This window comes from Perognathus longimembris, chromosome 26 (genome assembly GCF_023159225.1).
Source record: "Perognathus longimembris pacificus isolate PPM17 chromosome 26, ASM2315922v1, whole genome shotgun sequence".
In the NCBI taxonomy this organism is placed as follows: domain Eukaryota; kingdom Metazoa; phylum Chordata; class Mammalia; order Rodentia; family Heteromyidae; genus Perognathus; species Perognathus longimembris.
In genome coordinates, this window is record NC_063186.1 from 9,010,944 (window position 1) to 9,033,569 (window position 22,626).

The 22,626-nt window shown below is 49.5% G+C and overlaps 2 protein-coding genes across 4 annotated transcripts in view; one reads left to right on the forward strand and one right to left on the reverse strand.

Moving 5' to 3' along the window:
• Positions 1–4,702, reverse strand: part of Dag1 (dystroglycan 1) — a 40,845-nt gene extending 36,143 nt beyond the window's left edge. The window contains exon 1 of one of the 2 annotated variants that reach the window (XM_048334814.1): positions 4,570–4,702. The gene's annotated coding sequence lies outside the window, so the exon portion shown is untranslated. Of the gene's footprint in view, positions 1–4,359; positions 4,511–4,569 lie in introns of those variants that run through there. The other variant, XM_048334812.1, reaches the window with a different exon arrangement.
• Positions 4,703–19,392: 14,690 nt separating this feature from the next.
• Nicn1 (nicolin 1, tubulin polyglutamylase complex subunit) lies at positions 19,393–22,566 on the forward strand. 2 transcript variants are annotated; one of them, XM_048334862.1, is made up of 6 exons: positions 19,393–19,612; positions 20,323–20,499; positions 20,982–21,095; positions 21,398–21,469; positions 21,993–22,100; positions 22,176–22,566. In XM_048334862.1, the coding sequence occupies exons 1-6, from the start codon at positions 19,481–19,483 to the stop codon at positions 22,215–22,217; spliced, it is 645 nt and encodes a 214-aa protein (XP_048190819.1). In that variant the 5' UTR covers positions 19,393–19,480; the 3' UTR covers positions 22,218–22,566. The 2 variants fall into 2 exon arrangements, with proteins under 2 accessions (XP_048190819.1, XP_048190820.1); XM_048334863.1 differs by having other exon boundaries at positions 21,996–22,100.
• The last annotated feature ends 60 nt before the right edge of the window (positions 22,567–22,626 follow it).

Consider the following 22,626-nt stretch of genomic DNA (forward strand, 5'->3'; position numbering starts at 1 on the left):
CAGTGCTGGGATTACAAGTGAGCATCACCACTCCTACCTGAGGCCCATTCTTTCTTCTTTGGTGTGCTGGTACTAGAACTTGAACTCAGGGCCAGGGTGCTCAACCCTCCCCCCAAGGCTGGCAGTCTACCACATAAGCCACAGCTCTACTTCTGGTTTTTTGGCAATAAATTGGAGATGGAGTCTCACAGACTCCCTGCCTAGGCTGGCTTCAAACCATGACCCTCTGATCTCAGCCTCCTTAATAGCAAGGAATATAGGTATAAGCCACTAGCACCCAGCTACATTCTTATTTCACCCATTCCCAAATAAGTCAATTACCATACCTTGTTCCACTAGGCTAACTGAGCACTGTCAACAGTGGCTCATACCTATAACCCTTTCTATTCAGGAAGCTGAGATCTGAGGACCACAGTTCAAAGTCAGCCCGGGCAGAAAAGTACCCATGACTTTTATCTCCAATGAACCACTCAAAAACCAAAAGTGGTGCTGTGGCTCAACTGGTAGAGTGCTAGCCTTGAGCACAAAGAAACTCAGGGACAGTGCCAAGACCCAGAGTTCAAGCCCCACAACTGACCAAAAAAATAAATAAATAAAATCTGGCTATAAGGTTGGGGATATACTTCAGCAGTGGAATGCTTGCCTAACATTCATGAAGCCCTGTGTTCAATCACCAACACAAGAGGAAAAGGGACACAATCCCTCCTCTTTTCTGCCAGTTATAAAAATTCAAGTCTTTCTCTCCTTGTAGCCCAGGAACCCCCTTTTTATTAAGTTCTCATCAGCACTTGGTTTATTCTGTCTCACATCCTCCTCTTATTACCTCCTGCCCTGTCCACCCAACAGTAGATCTGTCCCTAACTTCCACAGAACTTGTCTTGGACTTTTTTCTCTCCATCTCAATCTCCCCAGTGAAATATAGCAATGACCAATTAGCCTCTAATCTAGTCACATACACACAAAAATCTGGGGAGTGAAGGTATGGTACAAGTGACGAGCACAAGCTGAGTGAGAACAGTAGGCCCTGAATTGAAACCCCAATACTAGGGGTGGGAGAAAGCTAAAAACAAAAACAAAAACCGCTGACTCTGCCACATAAACCTAGGCAGTTTCCCAGCTAGCATAAAGGTTTACCATCAACATCATATACACAAAAAGGAAGGCCCTCCACTGTCAAAGACCTAGGGAGCAGGAAAAACTTTAACAACTGTGAAGAGAAACCAGGTACAGATAGCTCACACCTGTAATCCTACCTACTCAGGAGGCTGAGCTCCAGAAGATCAGGGTTAAAAGCCAGCCTGGGGAAGAAAAGTCAAGAGTCCAAATTGACCAGCAGAAATCAGGGCTGGGGGCATGGCTGAAGAGTAAGCCAATGGAGTACAAGTTTAAGACATCTTCTAAGCTAAGAGGAAATAACCGTAGTAGGTTCAATCCGAATGTGAGTTGAACACTGGTGGCTCATGCCTGTAATCCTAGCTACTCAGTAGCTAGCTACTCAAGAGGATGAGAGCTGAGGATCAGGGGTCAAGGCCTGAGCCGGAAAGTCTGTGATATACTTATCCAAAATTAACCACCAAAAATCCAGGATTGAGATTGTGGCTCAAGTGATGAAAGAGCGCCAGAGCTGAGCAAAAAGCTAAGGAGAAGGCACCACGCCCCTTAGTTCAAGCCCTGTACCAGCATGCACACACAAAAAGAGGAGGTAAGTTTTGATTTGTGTGAGACAGGTTCTTCTAGATCAGGCCCAAGCTGACCTAGAACCCCTTTAGTCACAGCCTCTGAAGTACTGAAATTACAGGAATGAGACCACCCACATGCCCCATAAGGCTAGGAGACAGGTTGTTTGACAAATGCCAAAAGGCTCTACTTTTGTAAGCATCAACTCCAGTCAAGCAGCTCCCAAGTTCTCTCCAAACTCATCTTCCTCAATGTTCAACATACACCAGCAGACTTGTGCATCACAAAATCCAGAAATCCAAAGGGATAATTTGGGGTTTTATTTTTTGGAGGTACAGATCAAATCTAGGGATTCACACACAAGCTAGGTAAAAGCTCTACCACTGCCACTACCACTGCGGCTCATACCTGTAAGCCTAGCTACTTGGGACGCTGAGGAAAACGGTTCAAATTCAGACTTGGGCAAGAAAATCCTTGAGACTCTTATTGCCAATTAGACAGTAAAAAAGCCAGAACTGAAATTGGAGCTGTGACACAGTGGTAGAGCACTAGCTTTGAGCAAAAAAGCACAGGGACAGTGCCCAGGCCTTGCGTTCAAGCCCCAGGACTGGCTCAACAACAACAAATCTCTACCACTGAACTATGTCCCAAACTCCAAGCCATGGTTCAAATCCTTGGTCATGCCTAAGGCTTCCCACCCACACATTCCTGAATTCCCTCCCCCACCAAGGTTTAACATTCCCTTAGCAATACCTTTCCAGTCTTCCTTCTCAAAAGGCTCCTCCTTCCTCCTCATCTCTCAGATGGCTGACTTTATTACCAGAGGTCCTGACCCCATTCCTCTCCTGCCAGCCTTCTCAACACAGGTCTGGATTATACCACTGACTGGTTAAAAGCATTCCCAAGTTCCAGGATCCTGACTAAACTGGAACTCTTGAATATAAGGAAGGCCTAGATCTCCCACCTGTCAACCTGGAAGACTCCCAGGCACTATTTTAGACACTAATGTACATATGGCTCCCTGTATCCCCCAAATAATTCCTGTAGGCCCCGAAGGCCACAGTTCAGGAATTCCCTCTCTCAGGCTATGGGGTAAGCACATTTTGTTGAGCAGTAGCTATTAATCACATGTTCTCTGATTCCTACTGTCCCCCCCAAAATGAGTTCCTTAAAGGCAAAACCATATTCTTTTACATGATTCCTTAGGATCTACCACCGAAGTTGGCAAGTAGTAAAGCTAAATTGCTAAATGAATGCATTTTGCCAAATCAGTTTTTTAGAACAGTGAGGACTTGTCTTCTGCCTCTTTCAAGGAGAGGCACATTTTCAACACAAGCTTTCATGGCCCAACCAGGTGTTTGTCTACATAGCAATCCTCATTCCTACCTTTACACAGTAACCCACAGGCCTTGAACCATCTCAGGCTATGCCCCGAAACTCCTTACTGAATTCTTGAGGACTGATTTCTCCAAGAAATAGCTTCGGGGCTTCCTTTTCTGCATGCAAGCCATGAGTTCTTCTCCTTCGGCTTCAGGACAAAAAGTTGTTCTCCGTATATTCAAACTATAGGATCTTGTGCCTTTCAAATGTGTTCAGGTAGAATTATTTTTTAGAACACTCCAAAATTATCGTGTCTCTCTGAACACTAAGCATAGCACAACTGATAAAATTGCAACACCCCATCTTACACACCAGACTTCCCAAAAACACCTGAAAGCACATCCAACTCTTTATCCGGACTTAGGTCCAATAAACACCACCCTCACTTCAGGAATCTGCCTTCCACGCCAAAGAACTACTTCTACTAGCTTATTTAGGGAAACAGCAAGGCAGGACTCTTAAGTTAGAACTACTCTGAGGCTATAAAGGTTCTCTGTCCCAGACCCAAAAAAAAAAAAAAAAGTCATCATCGCCATTAAAATTAACCCTGAATACTTCAACGTACACAGGCTCTCGAGTTGTAGAGTTCAAAAGAAGCTTATTTAAAATTACCAGTCGTAAGGAACTTGAAATGTATGACAGAAAAGTGGAGACATTGCCTCGGGAGACATATACTCTGGAGTGAATCCGGCCTTCCAAATACAAAGTAAAAAGGGAGAAAATAAGCTTGCAAGGAAGCCCCCACTGGGTACGGGAACCCCAAGATCCGAAGCAGATCGGACCAACAGGCGGGGGCGGCACCCGTTCCCCATGGGGGCTCCTCCAGGCCCCCATAGGTTGGGATCTTGCCCAACCGGGCCACGACCCCCTTTTCCATGGAAAGCCGCTGGTGGCGGGCCCACCAGGCCGCACCCGCCCACGGCGGGCGTGCAGGCCCCGCGATCCCGGGAGCGCGGCGGCGGCGGAGCCCCGGGTGTGAAGGCCTGGCTGGGCTCCCCCCCACCCCACCCCATCCCAGCGCCGCTGCGCCGAAGCCGGGGCCTCGCACCGGGCAACGCTCCGAGCCTTCGCCCGAGGGAACTGAGAGCCGAGGGGCGGCTCCACCCGGGCGGCACCGCCTCCTCACCGACAAGGACGTCCGCGGTGGTGGCGGTGGTGTCCCCCGCCCCGGAGGGCGCCCCCGAACGCGAGCAGCAGCAGGTGTTCCGCGGCAGGCTCGGCCAGCGGCCGCGGGAACCAGGGGGGCCCCCGGCGGCCCGGCACCGCGACGGGGGTGAGGGGGAGGGTGGGCGGCGCACTCACCGAGCGCCTTTCTCGGGCGGGCAGGCCGCGGCAGGTGTTCGCTCCTCCCGGACCCCAGGACGCAGCCGCCGCCGCTTCTCCCCCCCCCGCCCGCCCGCCCGCCCGCTCGCTCGCTCCGGGACTCGGCGCGAAGCTGCCGCCCGCTGCCGCCCCCGAGCCCAAGGAGCGCGAGCGCCCGCGCCGCGCCGCAGCCTCCGCGCGAGCACGTACCGGGCGGTGAGAGGGCGCCGCCGAGCGCGAGGGCGGGGCGCGCGGGCCGGAGCCTAGCAACCGCCTGACACGCGAGCCCCACAGCCAATCCCGCCGCCGGCTCCGCGAGGCGCCGACTCCGCCGTCCGCGCGCCGCTCGCTTCTGCCTGCGTCGGCCGCCCCGCAGCGCGCCGCACCCGCGCGCGAGCTCCGCCCCCCAGGCCGCAGCTCTCAGCGGATTGGACAGACACGCCCCCTCTCCGGAAACCACGCCCCCATGGCTTGGAAAGCCCCGCCCTCAAGGCCTGCCAAGTCCGTCCCGGGACACGCCTTGACCAGTCCCGGTGGCCCTGAGCCATCAGTAGCAGTTGGGGGAAGGGCGTCCTAACCAACCTCTGGCCTTTGCGCCTTCCAGACCAACCGGGAACGATCAAGGGCCTCGAACCGGTCTGTCCACAACGGGTCGACTGCGTCCAACCCTCCTAATTTCTCTCAGACGAAATCCAAGAGGAATTCCATGACTTGAAGCGTCCTCGCAATTGTAAAGAATGGAGTCCTTTTTACCCTGCCCCTGACACAGATGAAGAAACTAGGGCCAGGGCTGGGGCGGGGGGGGGGGGGGGGGGGAAAGGTGGGAAGCTAACCCATGTCCTAGGACCTGGCACACCGCAGGCCTAACCCCTGTCCCCTCCCCCTGCCTGAAAGCTAGAATCCAATGCCTTCTTGCATGCCCGAAATAGCTCTGACCTGCCAGCTCTGGTCATTCACTCCCTGTGACCTGCATTCTTTATAAGAGTGGGTGGTAAGAAGCAACCTCCCTTCAAAGAGTCCCACAGTACCCCTGACTTTCCCCAGAGCATCCATACAGACTCGACCCCAAAGCCTCTAAGAATAGAGGGGTCTGGAAATCTGTCAGAACTGTAGTGGACTGGTCCTTTCCCATCCTCATCCCCTGAGAGAAACAGGTCCATTATCTCCTGGGCCTGGGGCCAAGCTGGGGTTCCAGGCCCACACGCTTGTCAGCAAGCACATTCTGAACCCAGAACTTCAGGCTGCCTGCTTGGAGTTCCTTCCTGATTCCCAGATAGTTTTGGAGTTCCTATTGCCTTCTCCACCTCCTCAGCAGTGTCTAGGAGAAGCAAATTTCATGTCCCACCATCCAAAATACACAAACTTGTTTCCAAACTTCATTTATAGAGACTACAAAAAATAAAAGAACTAAAAACCAGAAGCAGCTCCCATTCATCCCTTAGAGGGTAAGCCTAAATAGTTAACAACCATCCCAATCCAACTCTAAAACTCCACATTAAAAAGGCCCAAGGGCGGAGCTGGGAGTGTGGCTTAGTGCTTCTCTAGCAAGCCATAAGGCCCTAGGTTCAAGTCCTCGGTACCATATAAAGAAAAAGACTCAGGGCTTGGGGCATGGCTCAAGTGGTAGAGCACTGGCCTTGAGTGAAAGAGCTCAGGCCCTGAGTTCAAGTCCTGTGACTGACCAAAAAAAAAAAAAAAGTCAAAGGCTAGTGCCCATCCTCAGATTCTCGCGGGGGGTTGGGGGGGGGGGGGGCTTCTCCAGGCCTGATGAATCAGGGCAGAGAACAATGCTAGCCAATAATGGAGACTCTCGTGATGCAAATGTCAGGACCACCAGGCCTGCCTGAGTCAGTGGGCAGGCAATCAGGTCCAGCCAAATCAGAGGTGGGGGTGGGGGGCAATGGAGATGGGGTGGAGATCCCCTTTTGTCTGGATTTAACAGGAGGCAGATTGTCCTAGAGCCCTGGCAGAAAGAAATGACTGATAAGTTTATCTGAGAAAAACTGCCAGTGGGTGTGGTTTGGGTTGCCACCAGATTTCCCCTGCAGCTAGTTCCTTCCTTGGTAGGGCCCTTTACTCCAGTACTTCAGCAGATCTTTTCATGTATGGCTGGCATATGTCTATCCTCCAGTTGGCTAAGCCAAGTGTCCACACCTGGGCCTCTAGGAACATAAAAGTCCTAATCAGCCAGGAACCACACAACAGTGTTGGTGGAATGAATTTAAGGCATCTTACTGCTAGGAGGACATGTGTCCACTGCCCCCTTCTCTCAACTACATTCTACTAGGATAAAATAGTCCCCCAAGGTCAACTTTGGGTAGTTATTATCAAAATACCAGACTTATGGCCTTGAGCGCTGGACAAACACCAGATTAAATTGAGACTGTCTGGTCAGGCAGAGGAAGCTAGAAAGGCTGAGGGAACCTATTGGTTCATTATTTTCTGTCTCTCTCTCTCTCTGTCCTCTCCCTCTCTGGGCAGTACTGGGGCTTGAACTCAAGGCCTGAGTTTTTATTCTCAAGGCTAGCACTCTACCACTTTGAGCCACAGCACCACCTCCAGTTTTCTGGTGGTTCATTGGAGATAAGAGTCTCAGGACTTCCTGCTCAGGCTGGCTTTGAACCACATTCCTCAGATCTCAACCCCCTGAGTAGCCAGGACGACAGGCATGAGCCACCAGCACCCGACAGACAACATTTGATTTGTTCCGTTTTTTTTTTGTTGTTGTTGTTCTCTAAGGTAGTACCCCTATGTTGCCCAGGCCCCTCATAAATTCCTAGGCTCAAGTGATCCCCTTTCCTTACTTTGCTAGGTTCTGGGACTATAGGCAGGCACCATCACCCCTGGTTCCCTTAACAGTAATCTTTAGGTGAGTTGATACAGGGATAAAGAAGCAGGCAAAAGCCAGAAACCAGTGGCTCACACCTGTAATCCTAGCTATTCAGGAGGCTGAGATCTGAGGATGGCGGTTTGAAGCCAGACAGACTCATATCTCCAGTAAACCACCAGAAAATTGGACATGGAAGTGGTGCTGTGGCTCAGAGTGGTAGAGCACTAACCTGGAACAAAAAAGAGCTCAGGGACAGTGCCCAGGCCCTGAGTTCAAGTCCCACAACCAACTACAACAACAACAAAAGAAGCTAGGCAAAGTAGCCTGTTTGTGTCATCCCACCACTCAGGAGACTAAGTCAGAAAGGTTATGAGTTTGAGGCCTCACTAGGCTGCATAGCAAGTTCTAAGACCACGTGGTCTATGTAGTTCTATTTAGACCCTGCCTAAAATGAATGAACAAAGAAATGATTACTATTTCTAGCACCAGAAAGGGGACAAAAAGGAGACGGTTGCTTCATCAGCTAAGTCTCTCCCCATGTGTCCACATAAGGATACATTCTATGAGCTTCTTGTCTTCTTTGAGTTCTTTAGTCACCGTGTCATCAAGAAGGGACCTCAGAGAGGGATATCCATGGCTCAGGCCTGTCATCCTAGCTACTCAGGAGGCCAAGATCTGAGGGTTACTGCTTGAAACCAGTCCAGGCAGGACGGGACACTTATCTCTCATACACTACTACTGGAAGTAGAGCTGTGGCTCAAATGGTAGAGTGCTAGCCTCAAACAGAAGAAGCTCAGAGACAGCACCTATGTCCTGCGTTCGAGCCCCAGGACCAGCAAAAGAGAGAGAAAGAAGAGAAGAGAAGAGGAGAGAGAGAGAGAGACAGGAGAGACCTCAAGCTATGTATGGTAGCACACTCCTACAATCCTTACTTTGGAGGCAGAAATAGGAGGATCAAATCCTAAGACCAGACATGGGAAAAAGTGAGAGACCCTATGTGGAAAAACAAATTAACGAAAGCTAAATACCTGAGGACATAGCTCAAGTACTAGAATACTGACCTAGCAAACTCTAGACCCTGGATTCAACCCCCAGTACCACTAAGACAAAAGAAATTTAAAAACCCAAATAACTTTATGTGTGGCCTGAGGCTGTCTACACCCTGAAAGTGACAGGTTAAGTGATTCACTCCAGACAAGGGTGAGACATCCATTCATTCGTGTATTGTTCAGTCCACAGGCATTTCCTGAAGGGCTCTCTCCCCAGTTCCCCCCCCCCCCTAGACAGTAAATAAGTAAATACAGAAAGGGGTACTGTGGCTCAAGGTAGAGTCTAGACGAGTACAAAGAGGCTCAGGGACAGTGCCCAGGCCCTGAGTTCAAGCCCCAGGACTGGCCAAAAAAAAAAGTCTGAGCAGGAAAGACTTCTTAAGAGTCTTATCTCCAATTAACCATGAAGAAGCCGGAAGTGGAGCTGGAACTCAAGTGGTAGAACACCAGCCTTAAGCAGAAAAAGCTAAGGGACAGTCCTTAGTTCAATTCCCTAGAACACCTAGACAGCCCCCCCCCAAAAAAAATAAATACAATAAAGTCATTTTAAAAGCCAAGCTTTCAAGAGGTCCAGAGATGAACAAGAACAAGCTGGGATTTTTTTTTTAGGGATGAAAGAAATGGCACAAGTATCCACAATGGCCACCTTGAAAGCCTGGGGGGGGGGGGGGGCTGAGTAATTACAGGGGGAAAAAACAACTAAGAGGAAAGGATCCCAGAACAAGGGTCATTGAAGCAGAAAGCTGGGAGTAAGGAGGAGGAGGAGGAGGAGGGTTTGCAAAGGTGCCCTTGGGGGCCTCCAGGAGGGAATGTGACTGGGTGAGTGGGGGCGGGGGACAGTAAATGGGCTCCAATCTTGCAATCCCTTTCTTTGCTTGGTAAGGTGGGAGAACCCAAGAACAGGCCTGATGTGGGTACAGATGGGGGGGTGGCGGGGGTCACATGGAGGAGAAGCATAAGATGCCCCAGAAATCAAGTCAGGACAAGTATTTGGAGAGAAAAAGGTCTCCCTTTTCCCTCCCTCCATCTTGGCTGGAATGTGGAGAGGTTACTCTAACACCCCCCCCCACTTCCAGCCCCAGGGGAGAAAGAAAGTTAAGGGGGGAAGTGGGGGTGGGGAGGGACATCCTTGCAGTGCCTGGCAGGGCTCCTGAGGCTGGGGGAGGGGGGGTGTTGGGCAACTGCTGGTATGCACTGTAATAACAGGAGTTTCAATATCAAGGATCGAGAGAGAGAGAGAGAGAGAGAGAGAGAGAGAGAGAGAGAAATAGATTGAGCCATAGGCAGACTGTGGGGAAATAAAAGGGAAAGTCCTGTATCCCAATATGTAATCCAGGACAATTTCCCATTTGACGCCCTTAAGGCTGTCCCCACATAGACATGCATGAAGCCCTCCTGGCAGGTGCAATGTCACCTAGCAGGCCTGAAGCCTCGGACAGCTGTCCCTTCGCTCTCCCTTCTGCTCAGTGTGTAGGCCAGGGACATTCAAAGGTCCCTCCCAACAGCTGCCATTATCCACGCTGGACCAAAGTTCTGGCCCATGGGGGAGGGTTGGAAAAACACAGGGAAAAGTAACAATGTTCAAATAGAAAGATACTCATTATCAGGCTTATGTAACTGGAACCCCTCTGTACCTCATCTTTACAATAACAATATTATATATATATATATATATATATATATATATGAAACCTGGAACCAGTGGCTCACGCCTGTCATCCTAGCTATTCAGGAGGCTGAGATCTGAGGATTGTGGTTCAAAGGCAGCCCAGGCAGGAAAGTCCATAAGACTCTTATCTCCCATGAACCACCAGAAAACCGGAAGTGGTGCTGTGTCTCAAGTGGCAGAGCACTAACTGGGCTTGAGCTGAAGAGTTCAGGGACAACACCCAGGCCTTGAGTTCAAGCCCCAGGACAGGTTAAAAAGAAAAAAGGAGACCTCCAATTTGAAGCTAGGGCACTGGGTCTCTCCCTAGAAGTAAGTGTAACTTGATATGATCGTAGTGACATCCTTGAAGAAACATTGACACTTCCCAGGACATACAAGGACTAATTCACAGTGGGTGGGTAAAGGGATTTTCCCAGAAATCCCTAAAAGAAACATTTCATCATTTCCACACCCCACAGCATGTGAAGGTATGCAACAACTGGTTACAATAAAAATATGAGGACATGAAGGAGTATGGAAGGCTGCTCTTGAAGAGAATATTCTGTTCAGACCCTAGTGGCTCATGCCTGTAATCCTAGTTACTTAGAAGGCTGAGCTCTGAGGATTAAAGTTCAGTGATAATTCAAAGTCAGTCAGGGTAGCAAAGTCCATAAGACTCTGGTTTGGGGGATATTTTTTGGCCAGTCCTGGGGCTTGAACTGTCCCTGAACTTCTTTTGCTCAAGGCTAGCACTCTACCACTTGAGCCACAGCACTACTTCTGTCTTTTTCTGTCTGTGTGGTGCTGAGGAATCGAACCCAGGGCTTTACGAATGCTAGGCAAGCACTCTACCACTAAGTCACATTCCCAGCCCCTCAATAAAACTCATCTCCAATTAACCACCAAAAAACTGGAAGTGGAGCTGTGGTTGAAGTGGTAGAGTGCCAGCATTGAGCGAAAAAGCTAAAGGGTAGCACCCAGGCCCTGAGTTCAAGCCTCAAGATTGGCACAAAAGGCTGGGAGTGTGGTTTAGTGGTAGAGTGCTTGCCTAGCACGCGTGAAGCCCTGGGCTGGATTCCTCAGCACCACATACACAGAAAAAGCCAGAAGTGGCGCTATGGCTCAAGTATAAAGAGCTAACCTTGAGTAAAAGAAGCTCAGGGACAGCGCCCAGGCACTGAGTTTCCCAGGACTAGCCAAAAACAAAACAAAACATTGGCACACAAAAAAATATGGTGGGGGAGAGAAGGAGGCAGGAATATTCTGGGCATCACAGCCAGGATAAGACAGCTGCAACCCCAATATTGGGAGGATCCCAGAAAAAAAAGATCCACCTCAGCTGACCCACTCCCCCTACCTGCCCTCAGCCCTAACCTTCCCCACACTCATTGAAGTCCAAGTTTCTTAGCAACTGGTTCAAGGTTCTAGCACTGAGGCCCTGTGTTAAGGTGGGCAGAAAAGTAAAAACTCACAGGCCTCTTTACCATACACAGCAACAAGGGCAACAATTAGCCCCTTAGGGATCATAGGAGGGAAAAATCCAGGCCACTCACACTTATTCTGATGTCTAAAGCCCAAGAGGCTGCAAATGTTGAATATGCATAAACCAGGAGTCCTGGCCCCGGTCTTTAAATGGTTAGGATCTTGGGCAAACAAACTCCTTTCTCTCTCTTTAGACCCTTTCACTTTTTGAGCTCTATGGACCAGAGCTTTTAAATAGGCCATTAGGAGCCAGGCCCCCTGGGGCTACTCACATCTGCCATCCTAGCTGCTCAGGAGGCTGAGATCTAAGGATTGCTGTTCAATGTCAGCCTGGGCAGGAAAGTCCATGAGACTCCATGAATCACCAGAAAGGCGGAAGTGGTGCTGTGACTCAAAGGAGCCCTGAGTTCAAGCCCAACAACAACAACCACAACAACCACAAAAGCCATTAGTAATTCTGAGGTCTGTTTGCTCTCCTTCTTAAGAAAATCCCAAACAAAGCCAGGGACTGGTGATTTAGACCTGTAATCCTAGCTATTCAGGAGGCTGAGATCCGAGAATTGCCTTTGGAAACCAGCCTGGAAGTCTAGAAGACTCTTATCTCCACTAATCTACCAAAAGAAAAAAAAAGGGGGGAGGGCTGGGAATATGGTCTAGTGGCAAGAGTGCTCGCCTTGGATACATGAAGCCCTGGGTTCGATTCCTCAGCACCATATATATAGAAAATGTCCAGAAGGGGTGCTGTGGCTCAAGTGGCAGAGTGCTAGCCTTGAGCAAAAAGAAGCCAGGGACAGTGCTTAGGCCCTGAGTCCAAGGCCCAGGACTGGCAAAAGAAAAAAAAAAAAAAGCCCAGAAGTGTTGTGACTCAAGTGGTAAAGCACTAGTCTTGCACCAAAAGAAGCTCAGAGACAGAACCCAGGCCCCACAGAGAGGAGGTTCAGAGGGGGTCTGGAAGGAAGGTATCTATAGGCAGAGGAGAACACTTGACTCCACGGAAGGGGCCAGCTGCATTTGAATGCAGAACAGCAGGTCCCATTTGGTATGGAGATACTTGTAGACTCCATTCATTAAAGTTTAATGGATCCCCTTCCCCCACACTGCCTCCTCAGTCCCAGTCCACTTTCTCCATTCCCAGGATTCCCTGCGCCCCCCCTCACCCCCCCTTCAGCCAGAAAGTTTTCTCACCTGCTGCTGCCCAACTTCTGTGCAGCTGTTCTGAGAGACAGCTGGATCGCAGTGGGCTGTTGCCCCTAAGTTGAACTGGTAGGATTTCCTCCTCCCCTCCCTGGAGGGCTCTGCTGGCCCACCCACAGATCTGCCTTTCTGGTGTCCTTGGTCTCACCTTGTGGGAGACCCTGGCACTTGTGGGCCACCACAGCTGTGGTCCAGGAGTATCAGCTGCTGCGGTTCCCAGGCTGTTACAAGGTCAAAAATCTATTACCTACCTGTGTGAGTGTATGTTACCAAGCCCTGTCCTGCACTTCTCTCTTCTTTGTGAGATCTGGGGTTTGTACCCATGTAAGACATAGAAAGAGCTGGCAATGGGGCTCGGTGGGAAAGTACTTGCCAAGCATGCATGAAGCTCTGGGTTCGATTCCTCAGTATCACATGCACAGAAAAAGCCGGGAGTGACGCTGTAGCTCAAGTGGTAGAGTGCTAGCTATCCTTGAGTTAAAGAAGCTCAGTGCTCAGGCCTTGAGTTCAAGCCCCATGACTGACAAAGAAAGAAGAAGAAGGAGGAGGAGGAGAAAGGAAAGAAGGAAGGAAGGAAGGAAGGAAGGAAGGAAGGGAAGGAAGGAAGGAAGGAAGGAAGGGAGGGAGGGAGGGAGGGAGGGAGGGAGGGAGGGAGGGAGGGAGGGAGGGAAGGAAGGAAGGGAGGGAGGGAGGGAAAGAAGGAAGGGACAGACAGAGCCAACATTGATGGCTCACACCATTGAGGGCTACTGAGGAGGCTGAGATTTGAGGATCACAGTTCGAAGCCAGCTTGGGTAGGAATGTCTGTGAAACACTTCTCTCCAATCAAGCACACATTCCCCCCCCCCCAAAAAAAAAGGTCAAAGAGAAATGAAAATCACAGATAAGAGAGCTGAGTTTCTGCTCCTAGGTGAGGAAATTTGGAGGTAAGCGTCCATCTGGAGAAGAGATCACTCCCCCTGAGGCTTGGTGGAGGTGAAAGGCTGAATTTCCTCCTAGCTTGGTGAATTCCACCGAGGGGCTGAGCAACAGCATGTGCAGGCCTAGCCAGATGGACACAATAGGGCAGAGGTCACTCCCTAAGCAGGCCCCAACCAGATAGCTTTCCACTTTGCTACAACTTGCCTGACTGAACAGAATGATCTAGAGTGGGGGGGGGGGGGGCGGGGAGAAGAGAGAACTCAGGGGGAGAGATAGGGAAGGGACAAAAGAACCAGCTGGGTCTTGTATGGCTTCATGCTGAAGTGGATCTCATTCCGGATTCTTTTCATCCTGGGATAAAAACCGGGGCAGAACAATGAGGCCCAGAGAGGGCTGGGCCAAGCCCAGAGACCCCAATGCCAAGACTTGGGTCCCAGGAAAGCATGGGAAATACAAGCATTCTTTGGCTTCCTGTTCTCAGCAGCTGCAGGAAGCTGCTCCAAATCTCTCCCCCCACACCCCCCACCCCCCCACCCCCAGCTCTCCCAGCAGCCCCCAAGGAATGGAGAAAATCTTGTTTCCCTTCCTCCCTGATTGGATACCATGACAGTTCTGGCTGGGGGCAGCTGAGATTTCATAGCAAGCCTCAGGGCGCTATGGGGGCTGCTAGCCAACGTTAGGGAAGGCAGTCTGGAGCCTGTCTAGAATCAGAGTCTGGCAAGGAGGCAGGACTGAGATTTCATGCTTTTGTGTGAAGGTCTCTGGCCTTCCTTATCTCCATAATTTGAAAAAAGCTACTGACAATCTTCTCAGAGAAACACCCTCCCTAACATAGTCTCTGGCATAGAGTGTAGGAGTCCTTGTAGTATTTACTTATAGGGACTTCAGTCTAGGAATCTCTGCAATGTGCCTAAGGTCACAGAAATTCCAGTTTGCCTTCTTTCCTAACTGTTTGTGAGTCATGAGCCTTGTCTGGTCATCTTGCACTGAGCTTGGGGGGGCTGGGCCTGAGGAGCCTCAAGAGACCCATCTAAGCCAGGGGTGGTTGCAGACACAAGATGATCTTGAGTTCTAAGCCAGCTAGGCAGTTAATAAGATCCCTTTTCAAAAGCAAAATACAAGTCAGATACTGGTAGCTCAGACCTATAATTCTAGCTTCTCAGGAGGCTGAGATCTGGCAATCACGATTCAAAGCTAGCCTGGGCAAGAAAGTCTATGAGACTCTTATCTCCAGTTAACCACCAAAAAGCCAGAAAAGGAGCTGTGTCTTAAGTGGTAGAGAGCCAGCCTTGAGGACTGGGAATGTGGCTCAGTGGTAAAGTGCTTTCCTAGCATGCAGGAAGCCCTGGGTTCGATTCCTCAGTACCACATACACAGAAAAAGCCAGAATGTGGCCCTGTGGCTGAAGTGATAGGTTACCAGCCTTGAGCAAAAGAAGCTCAGGACCAGTATTCCCGCCCTGAGTTCAAGCCCCCAAACTGGCTCACACCTGTAATCCTAGCTACTCAGGAGGCTGAGATCTGAGGATTGAGGTTCAAAGCCAGCCAGGGCAGGAAAGTCCATGAGCCTCTTATCGCCAATAAATCACCAGAAAACTGGAAGTGGCACTGTGGCTCAAGTGGTAGAGTGCTAGCCTTGAACTGAAGAGCTCAGGGACAGTACCCAGTCTCAGAGTTCAAGCCTCATAACCAACCAGAAAGGGGAGGGGGAGAGAGAGAGAGAGAGAGAGAGAGAGAGAGAGAGAGAGAGAGAGAGAGAGAGAGAGAGAGAGAGAGAGAGGAGAGAACCCCAGCCTTAAGTGAAAAAAGCTAAAGCTAAGAGATAGCCCTGAGATCAAACCCCAATGTGCACACACACACACACACACACACACACACACACACGTTGAAGGCATGGCTCATATGGTAGAATGATATCAAGTATAAAACCCTGAACACAGGGGCTGGGGATATGGCCTAGTGGCAAGAGTGCTTGCCTCGTATACTTGAAGCCCTGGGTTCGATTCCCCAGCACCACATATACAGAAAATGGCCAGAAGTGGCGCTGTGACTCAAGTGGCAGAGTGCTAGCCTTGAGCAAAAAGAAGCCAGGGACAGTGCTCAGGCCCTGAGTCCAAGGCCCAGGACTGGCAAAAAAAAAATATAGTAAAACCCTGAACCCAATCCTAGTACTGTTACAGGGTGGGAGGGAGGAGATTCCGTGTCCCTCCAAGAGTCCACCACTCAGAGACAGTCTCAGCAAAAAGATGGATTTATTGGGGAAGCAAAAAGCGAACTGACTGGCAGCACAGACTTGGGAGCTGAAAGTGCAGCCCTAAAAAAGCAGGCTGAGGGCTGGGAATATGGCCTAGTGGCAAGAGTGCTTGCCTCCGGTACATGAAGCCCTGGGTTCAATTCCTCTGCACCACATATATAGAAAATGGCCAGAAGTGGTGCTGTGGGTCAAATGGCAGAGTGCTAGCCTTGAGCAAAAAGAAGCCAGGGACAGTGCTCAGGCCCTGAGTCCAAGCCCCAGGACTGGCAAAAAAAAAGCAGGCTGACCGGTCAGGGACACAGGGCAGACTGTCCGGCGCTGACACTATGACCTCGAGTAGTACTCAAATTGGGGTTTATAAAGGTAAAAGCATAGCACAGATGTAGGGGGGTTGACGCAGAGGGTAGAGCAAGCAACAAACAAGTTAAGCAAGCCATTTACAGAAGCAGAATTTGGGGGTCATGTTGACCTAATAATCAAGATGGAGTCAGCTCTACTCCCCCCACCATTTACTACCTACAACAGTACCACAAATACATGTAAATAAATTCTCTTTGATGGTGATATAGTTAGAAACCAGGGTCTCATCATACTTTCTTGAACAGCACCTCACTTTTGGCTGGGCCTCCTTATATTTACACTGCCTTCTATTCATAACTCCCACATACCTGGAATGGCTAACATGCTTGCTACCATCACCACACCCAGCTTTTTGTTGGCTGAGATGAGGGTCTCATTTTGCCTAGGCTGGCTTCTAGCCCTAGTCTTTCCTATCTCAACCTCCCAAGTAGCTGGTGTGTGTGTGTGTGTGTGTCTGAGTGTGTGTACACGCACGTGCGTGCAGGTACTGGGGCATGAATTCAGGGCCTAGGTGCTATCTTCTAGCTTTTTAAATTTACTGCTTGAGTCATAGCTCCACTTCTGGATTTTTGGTGGTTAATTGGAGATGGGTCTCATGGACTTTCCTGCCTAGGCTGGCTTTGAACTGAAATCCTCAGAATTTAGCCTCTTGAGTAGCTAGGATTATAGGTATGAGCCACCGATAGCTGGCTTATTGTAGTTTTTAAGAATTGACAGAATTCTCAATATAATAATTGCTTTGATGATACTAAGAGGTAAGAACCAGGCAAGACCTTTGGAAAGTTGAAGGCTCAGTCAAGGACTAGTGTTCTAGCACTTAGAAGTGAACTTGAGCCCAGGCCAGCTAACCCTGGATCAGCCTTAGTCAGATTCTCAAAGGCTAAAACACTATCATCCACCAGGTGGCACTAACTGCCCTCATTATACCTGAGCATTGCCCAGTAGATTGGTTCTACAAAAAGAAAAAAAATTGTGGTTCCTGCTCCCGAGTCTGGGTCGTGACCCTGGCCGGTCAGTATACTTTTTACTTCCCCAATAAATCCATCTTTTTACTTGAAAAAAAAAAAAAGAAAGAAAAAAAATCACCATAAGCAAGATAGTCCAAATCCTTTAGAGATAATGTTGGGGCTAGAGACATGGGCTTAGGTTATAAGAGTGCTACCCAGGGGGGCTGGGAATATGGCCTAGTGGCAAGAGTGCTTGCCTCGTATACATGAAGCCCTGGGTTCGATTCCCAAGCACCACATATATAGAAAACGGCCAGAAGTGGCGCTGTGGCTCAAGTGGCAGAGTGCTGGCCTTGAGCAAAAAGAAGCCAGGGACAGTGCTCAACCCTGAGTCCAAGGCCCAGGACTGGCTAAAAACTAAAAAAAAAAAAAAAAAAAAAAAAAAAAGAGTGCTACCCAATGACCTAAAGAATCAGATACTGAGTTCAAGTCCTGGTCTCAAACATTTAAAAAAATGTATATTTGTCATTAGGAACAATAAGTACTTGAAATACGCTTAGTTAAAAATGAGATATAAGAGGTTCGGAATGTGGCTTAGTGGTAGAGGGTTTGCCTAACATGCATGAAGCCCTGGGTTCAATTCCTCAGTACTACATTAACAGAAAAGGCTGCTATAGCTCAAGTGGTAGAGTGCTAGCCTTGAGCAAAAGAAGTTCAGGGACAGGACTGGAGAGAGAGAGAGAGAGAGAGAGAGAGAGAGAGAGAGAGAGAGAGAGAGAGAGAGAGAGAGGTTAGGCTGGGAATGTGGCTTAGTGATAGAGTGCTTACCTAGCATGCTCGAAGCCTTGGGTTTGAGTCTTCAGTAGCACATAAGCAGAAAAAGCCAGAAGTGGCACTATGGCTCAAGTGATAGACTACTAGCCTTGGTCAAAAGAAGCTCAAGGAGAGCACCAAATACTGAGTTCATGCCCTACAATTGTCAGAGAGAGAGAGAGAGAGAGAGAGAGAGAGAGAGAGAGAGAGAATATAAATGGCAATGGCATAGATTTAGTATGAGAAAATAATGGTGAATTTGATTAGTATTTTTTTTTTGTATATTTGTCTGTTTGCTGGTACTGGGGCTTGAACTCAGGGCCTTATGCTATTTCTCTCTCTTTCATTTTTCTTTTTGCTGATAACCGAGTTTGAACTCAAACTTGGTAATGGCAGGGCTTGCTATGTTGTTATGGTGGCACTCCAACACTTGAGCCATACCCCCAGCTTGGCTTTTTGCTGGTTATTTAGAGATGGAGTCTCAAGGATTTTCCTGGGCTGGCTTTGATCTGAGATCCTCTGGATCTCAACTTGCTGAGTATTTTAAGATTACAGGGGTGAGGCATCAGTGCTAGACTTCTAGTCTCTGTCTTAAAAAAAAAAGAAAAGTTGGAAGCTGGTGGCTGAGGCCTATAGTTCTAGCTACTCAGGAGGCTGAGATCTAGAGGATCATGGTTCAAAGCCAGCCCCAGGGAGAAAAGTCTGTGAAACTTTTTTTTTTTTTTTTTTTTTTGCCAGTTCTGGGGCTTGGACTCAGGGTCTGAGCACTGTCCCTGGCTTCTTTTTGCTCAAGGCTAGCACTCTACCTCTTGAACCACAGTGCCCCTTCTGGCTTTTTGTGTATGTGGTACAGAGGGATAGAACCCAGGGCTATGGTGCATGCTAGGCAAGCACTCTACCACTAAGCCACCATCCCAGTCCTGTGAGACTCATCTCCAAAAAACTACTCAGAAAAAGCCAGAAATGGTGCTGTGGCTCAAAGTGATAGAGCGCTAGCTTTGAACACCCCAAAGGCTCAGGGACAGCACCCAGGCCCTGATCAGAACAACAATAAAAGTGGGGAATATGAATCAGATGGCAGAATCTTCGTTCAGCAAGTGCAAGGCCCTGAATTTAGCACCCACCCCCAATATGCATATGTATTTATATATGTACAAATGTATATATGGCTAATGTAAGGGCACATATATATACACACATATACACACATATATGTATGTCCTATCTACTATATAATGGCTATTTTTGCTGGTAATGCCGGCCGATCAGCATATTCATTTGTATTTGTGGCCTTACAGGCTTGAAGAGTTACAGAAATCTACGGAGATTAAATCTGCCCAGTGCATCCAGGATTATTTAGCTACCGAGTAACTGGGCGGTTGCAGGGAGCCGCCCACGGTGGGTGCTCCAAGCCTCGCGTGTTGATTGGCTGAACAAGAACTTCCTCAGGCACTTCCGCCTCTAGGCCCGCCCCGAGCTTCGCTAATTGGTTGTCCTGGCGGAGCGCAAGAGCTCTCGGGAGTTGTAGTTCTTTGAGGCTCAACTGGGTAGGCCGGGTAGAAAGAGTGCCTGGGAGGCTCCAAGCACTCGGGTCTTTTTGTACGAGGTCTCAGCCCCTGGTACCATGTCCCGGGTCTCCGTGCCCTGTCATATCAAAGGCACTGTCGCCCTCCAAGTGGGCGACATGAGGAGCTCGCAAGGTCGGCCTGGCGTGCTGGTCATCGATGTCACCTTCCCGAACGTGGCGCCTTTCGAGGTGAGGGAGCCCGGTGGGCGCGGCCTGGGCCCCTGGGCGGGGTGGATCCCAGACCTTGGGCGTTTCCTAGGTGCTGAATCTCTTAAAGGAAAATCGAGGATGTCTCTGGCCTTAATGAATTAGTTCACCATTCACTGGTCTTCTGCACGGACTGGAGTAGAGCTGCTAATCCTGTGTGCTTCAACATCTCTTTCCCCCAGGGCATAGCTGGCACCGAACTGGTGCTGGAGATAACAATGGTGAACCAAATAGAAGTGGCTTGGTTCCTTGCCACAATAATTTGTATCCCCAAATCTGCCTCCTTCCGCATCCCTACATTCCCTGCTGGAGATCAGAATGCAGCTCATCCCTTTTTTTTTTTTTTTTTTGGTGCCAGTCCTGGTGTTTGAACTCAGGGCCTGGGCACCCTGTCCCTGAGCTTCATTTTGCTCAAGGCTAGCACTCTACCATTTGAGCCACAGCACCAATCCTGGCATTTTCTGTGTATGTGGTACTGGGGAATCGAACCCAGGGCTTCATGCATGCTAGGCAAGCACGCTACCACTCAGCCACCTTCCCAGCCCTGGATTTGAGTTTTGGTGATGCTTTTTGAGTTGTTGAGCCAAAGAGTATATTCCAAAAGAAATAAAGTGCTAGGATCACAGGATTTCTTAGTCCTAATTTGTCATGGTGAACTGTTTTCCTTGTGTGTGCTCTTGTGTGTGCTCTAGTTGCAGGAGATCACATTTAAAAATTACTACACAGCCTTTTTGAGCGTCCGTGTTCGTCAACACACCTCCATGCACTCACCAGCCAAGTGGGTGACCTGTCTGCGGAACTACTGTCTGATGCCTGACCCACACAGTGAAGAGGGAGCCCAGGATTATGTATCAGTGTTCAAGCACCAGGTCAGCTAGGCCTCCCTGTGGGCCAGGACCAGCCCAGATGTGGCTTGGGGCTTGGGTCAGTATAGCAGGAGGGCAAAGGAGGCAAGACTGGGCTGGGTTGTGGCTTCCAGGGCAGTACTTTGGAGGGACTACTTTTCTTTCCTTCTTAGAGGAAGGAAGGAAACATTGGGGCAGGAACATCTTAGTATACTGCTAGTTGGGAGGTTCTTGGGCATTGAATTTGTTTTGTTTTGTTTTTGCCACTCCTGGGGCTTGAACTCAGGGCCTGGGCACTGTCCCTGAGCTCCTTTTACTCAAGGCTAGCACTCTACCACTTGACCCACAGCGCCACTTCCGGCCTTTTCTGTGTATGTGGTGCTGAGGAATCGAACTCAGGGTTTCATGCATGCTAGGCGAGCACTCTACCACTAAGCCACATTCCCAGCCCCTTGAGCTGAGTTTTTTTTGTTGGCTCCTTTGTGTGTGTGTTTGTTATGTGTCAGATGCTGTGTGACGTGTCGAAAGTCCTGGAGCTGCGTCTGATTCTGCGGCAGCCATCACCACTGTGGCTGTCTTTCACAGTGGAGGAACTGCAAATCTACCATCAGGGACCAAAGGTTAGTGACTAAGCCCCAAACTGTTGCCTGGCCTGTTTCCCAATAGGCTTCCAGCTATGGTTGGGAAAGCTACAACTGTAGGGTGAGACTCAAAACCCAAGCCTTCATGTTCCCATGAAAATATTGCAATTTCTGTCTTCTAGGTTTTCCTTATGTATAGCAGGTAGTAGTTTTGCTGTCCCTTTGGGCTTACGTGGGCCTTTTCAATAGGGTTTTCCTGTGTCTGCATAAAGGCCTTTCCCTCGGCTCTCAGGCATTCTCCTGCTTGGTCTCACTAGGGACAATATGTCTTTGCTTTGCAGAGTCCCTCAGTAACCTTCCCCAAGTGGCTCTCCCACCCAGTGCCCTGTGAACAGCCTCCTCCACTCCCAGAGGTAAGTTCTCACTGGGGGTCCAAAGCATGAGTGAATGATTCTGGACCAGCATGTGCACACTGAACTCCTTTCTTTAGGAATCTGAAACTGGGCCTGGGAAGGTGGCTTAGCGATAGAGTGCTTGCCTAGCATGCATGAAGCCCTGGGTTCGATTCCCCAGTACCACATAAACAGAAAAAAGCCGGAAGTAGCCCTGTGGCTCAAGTAGTAGATCACTAGCCTTGAGCAATAGAAGCTCAAAGACAGTGTCCAGGCCCTGAGTTCCAGCCCCAGGACTGGAAACAAAAAACAAAAAGAATTTGGAGCTGGATTCAGGATCCTTGTTTCAAACTGTGACATCTTGGGTGTTCTGCAGGATTTGAGCAACCTCTGGGGTGGGGCTGTGGGGGTCCATGTTTCACCCCTAACTTAGGTTTCACATGAATGTTAACTGGGTTCAGCTTCTATGCCCTTAGGCTAGCTTTCCCACTTGATAGCTCTCAGGTTACTAATGAGTCTCATGGCTACTGTCATCCCTTTGGAGCAGGGTCTTCCAGACCCTAGCAGGGTTTCCTCGGAGGTGCAGCAGATGTGGGCGCTGACAGAGATGATTCGGGTCAATCACACTTCCACAAGGATCGGCCGCTTTGACGTGAGTGATGACCTCCCTCTGCTTGGCTCGCATTGCCCTGAGCAAATCAGAACTGATCCTCCTTTTCTATTGCAGGTGGATGGCTGTTATGACCTGAATTTACTTTCTTACACTTGAATGGAAGCTCCCACCGAGGCTTGGTTTGAGCCCACCAGAGACAGAAGCATTTTCCCTGTGTATTTGGAGTATTGCCTGACTGTGTGTGTTCTGTCTGGGCCACACTCACAGATTCAAAACTCTCCAGCTCACTTAATGGCTTCAGTATGAGTTTCTGACGGGGTTGGGGTGTGTGTGGGGGGGGAGGTTGCCCTATGTCTTTGTCTGGCTGCAATGCAATCTCTTCTCTTACCTTGAAAATACACAAATAAGAATACTTACTGGTGCTGGGAAGGTGGCCTAGTGGGTAGAGTGCTTGCCTAGCATGTATGAAGCCCTGGGTTCGATTCCTCAGTACTACGTACACAGAAAAAGCAGGAAGTGGCGCTGTGGCTCAAGTGGTAGAGTGCTAGCCTTGAGCACAAAGAAG

Bases quoted from the DNA above. Each gene is read 5' to 3' on its own strand.
- Nicn1 (XM_048334862.1), top strand. From the start codon at position 19,481: ATGTCCCGGGTCTCCGTGCCCTGTCATATCAAAGGCACTGTCGCCCTC. The intron at 19,613-20,322 runs GTGAGGGAGCCC...TGTGTGCTCTAG, and splicing joins CGAACGTGGCGCCTTTCGAG to TTGCAGGAGATCACATTTAA. The intron at 22,101-22,175 runs GTGAGTGATGAC...TTTCTATTGCAG, and splicing joins CAAGGATCGGCCGCTTTGAC to GTGGATGGCTGTTATGACCT.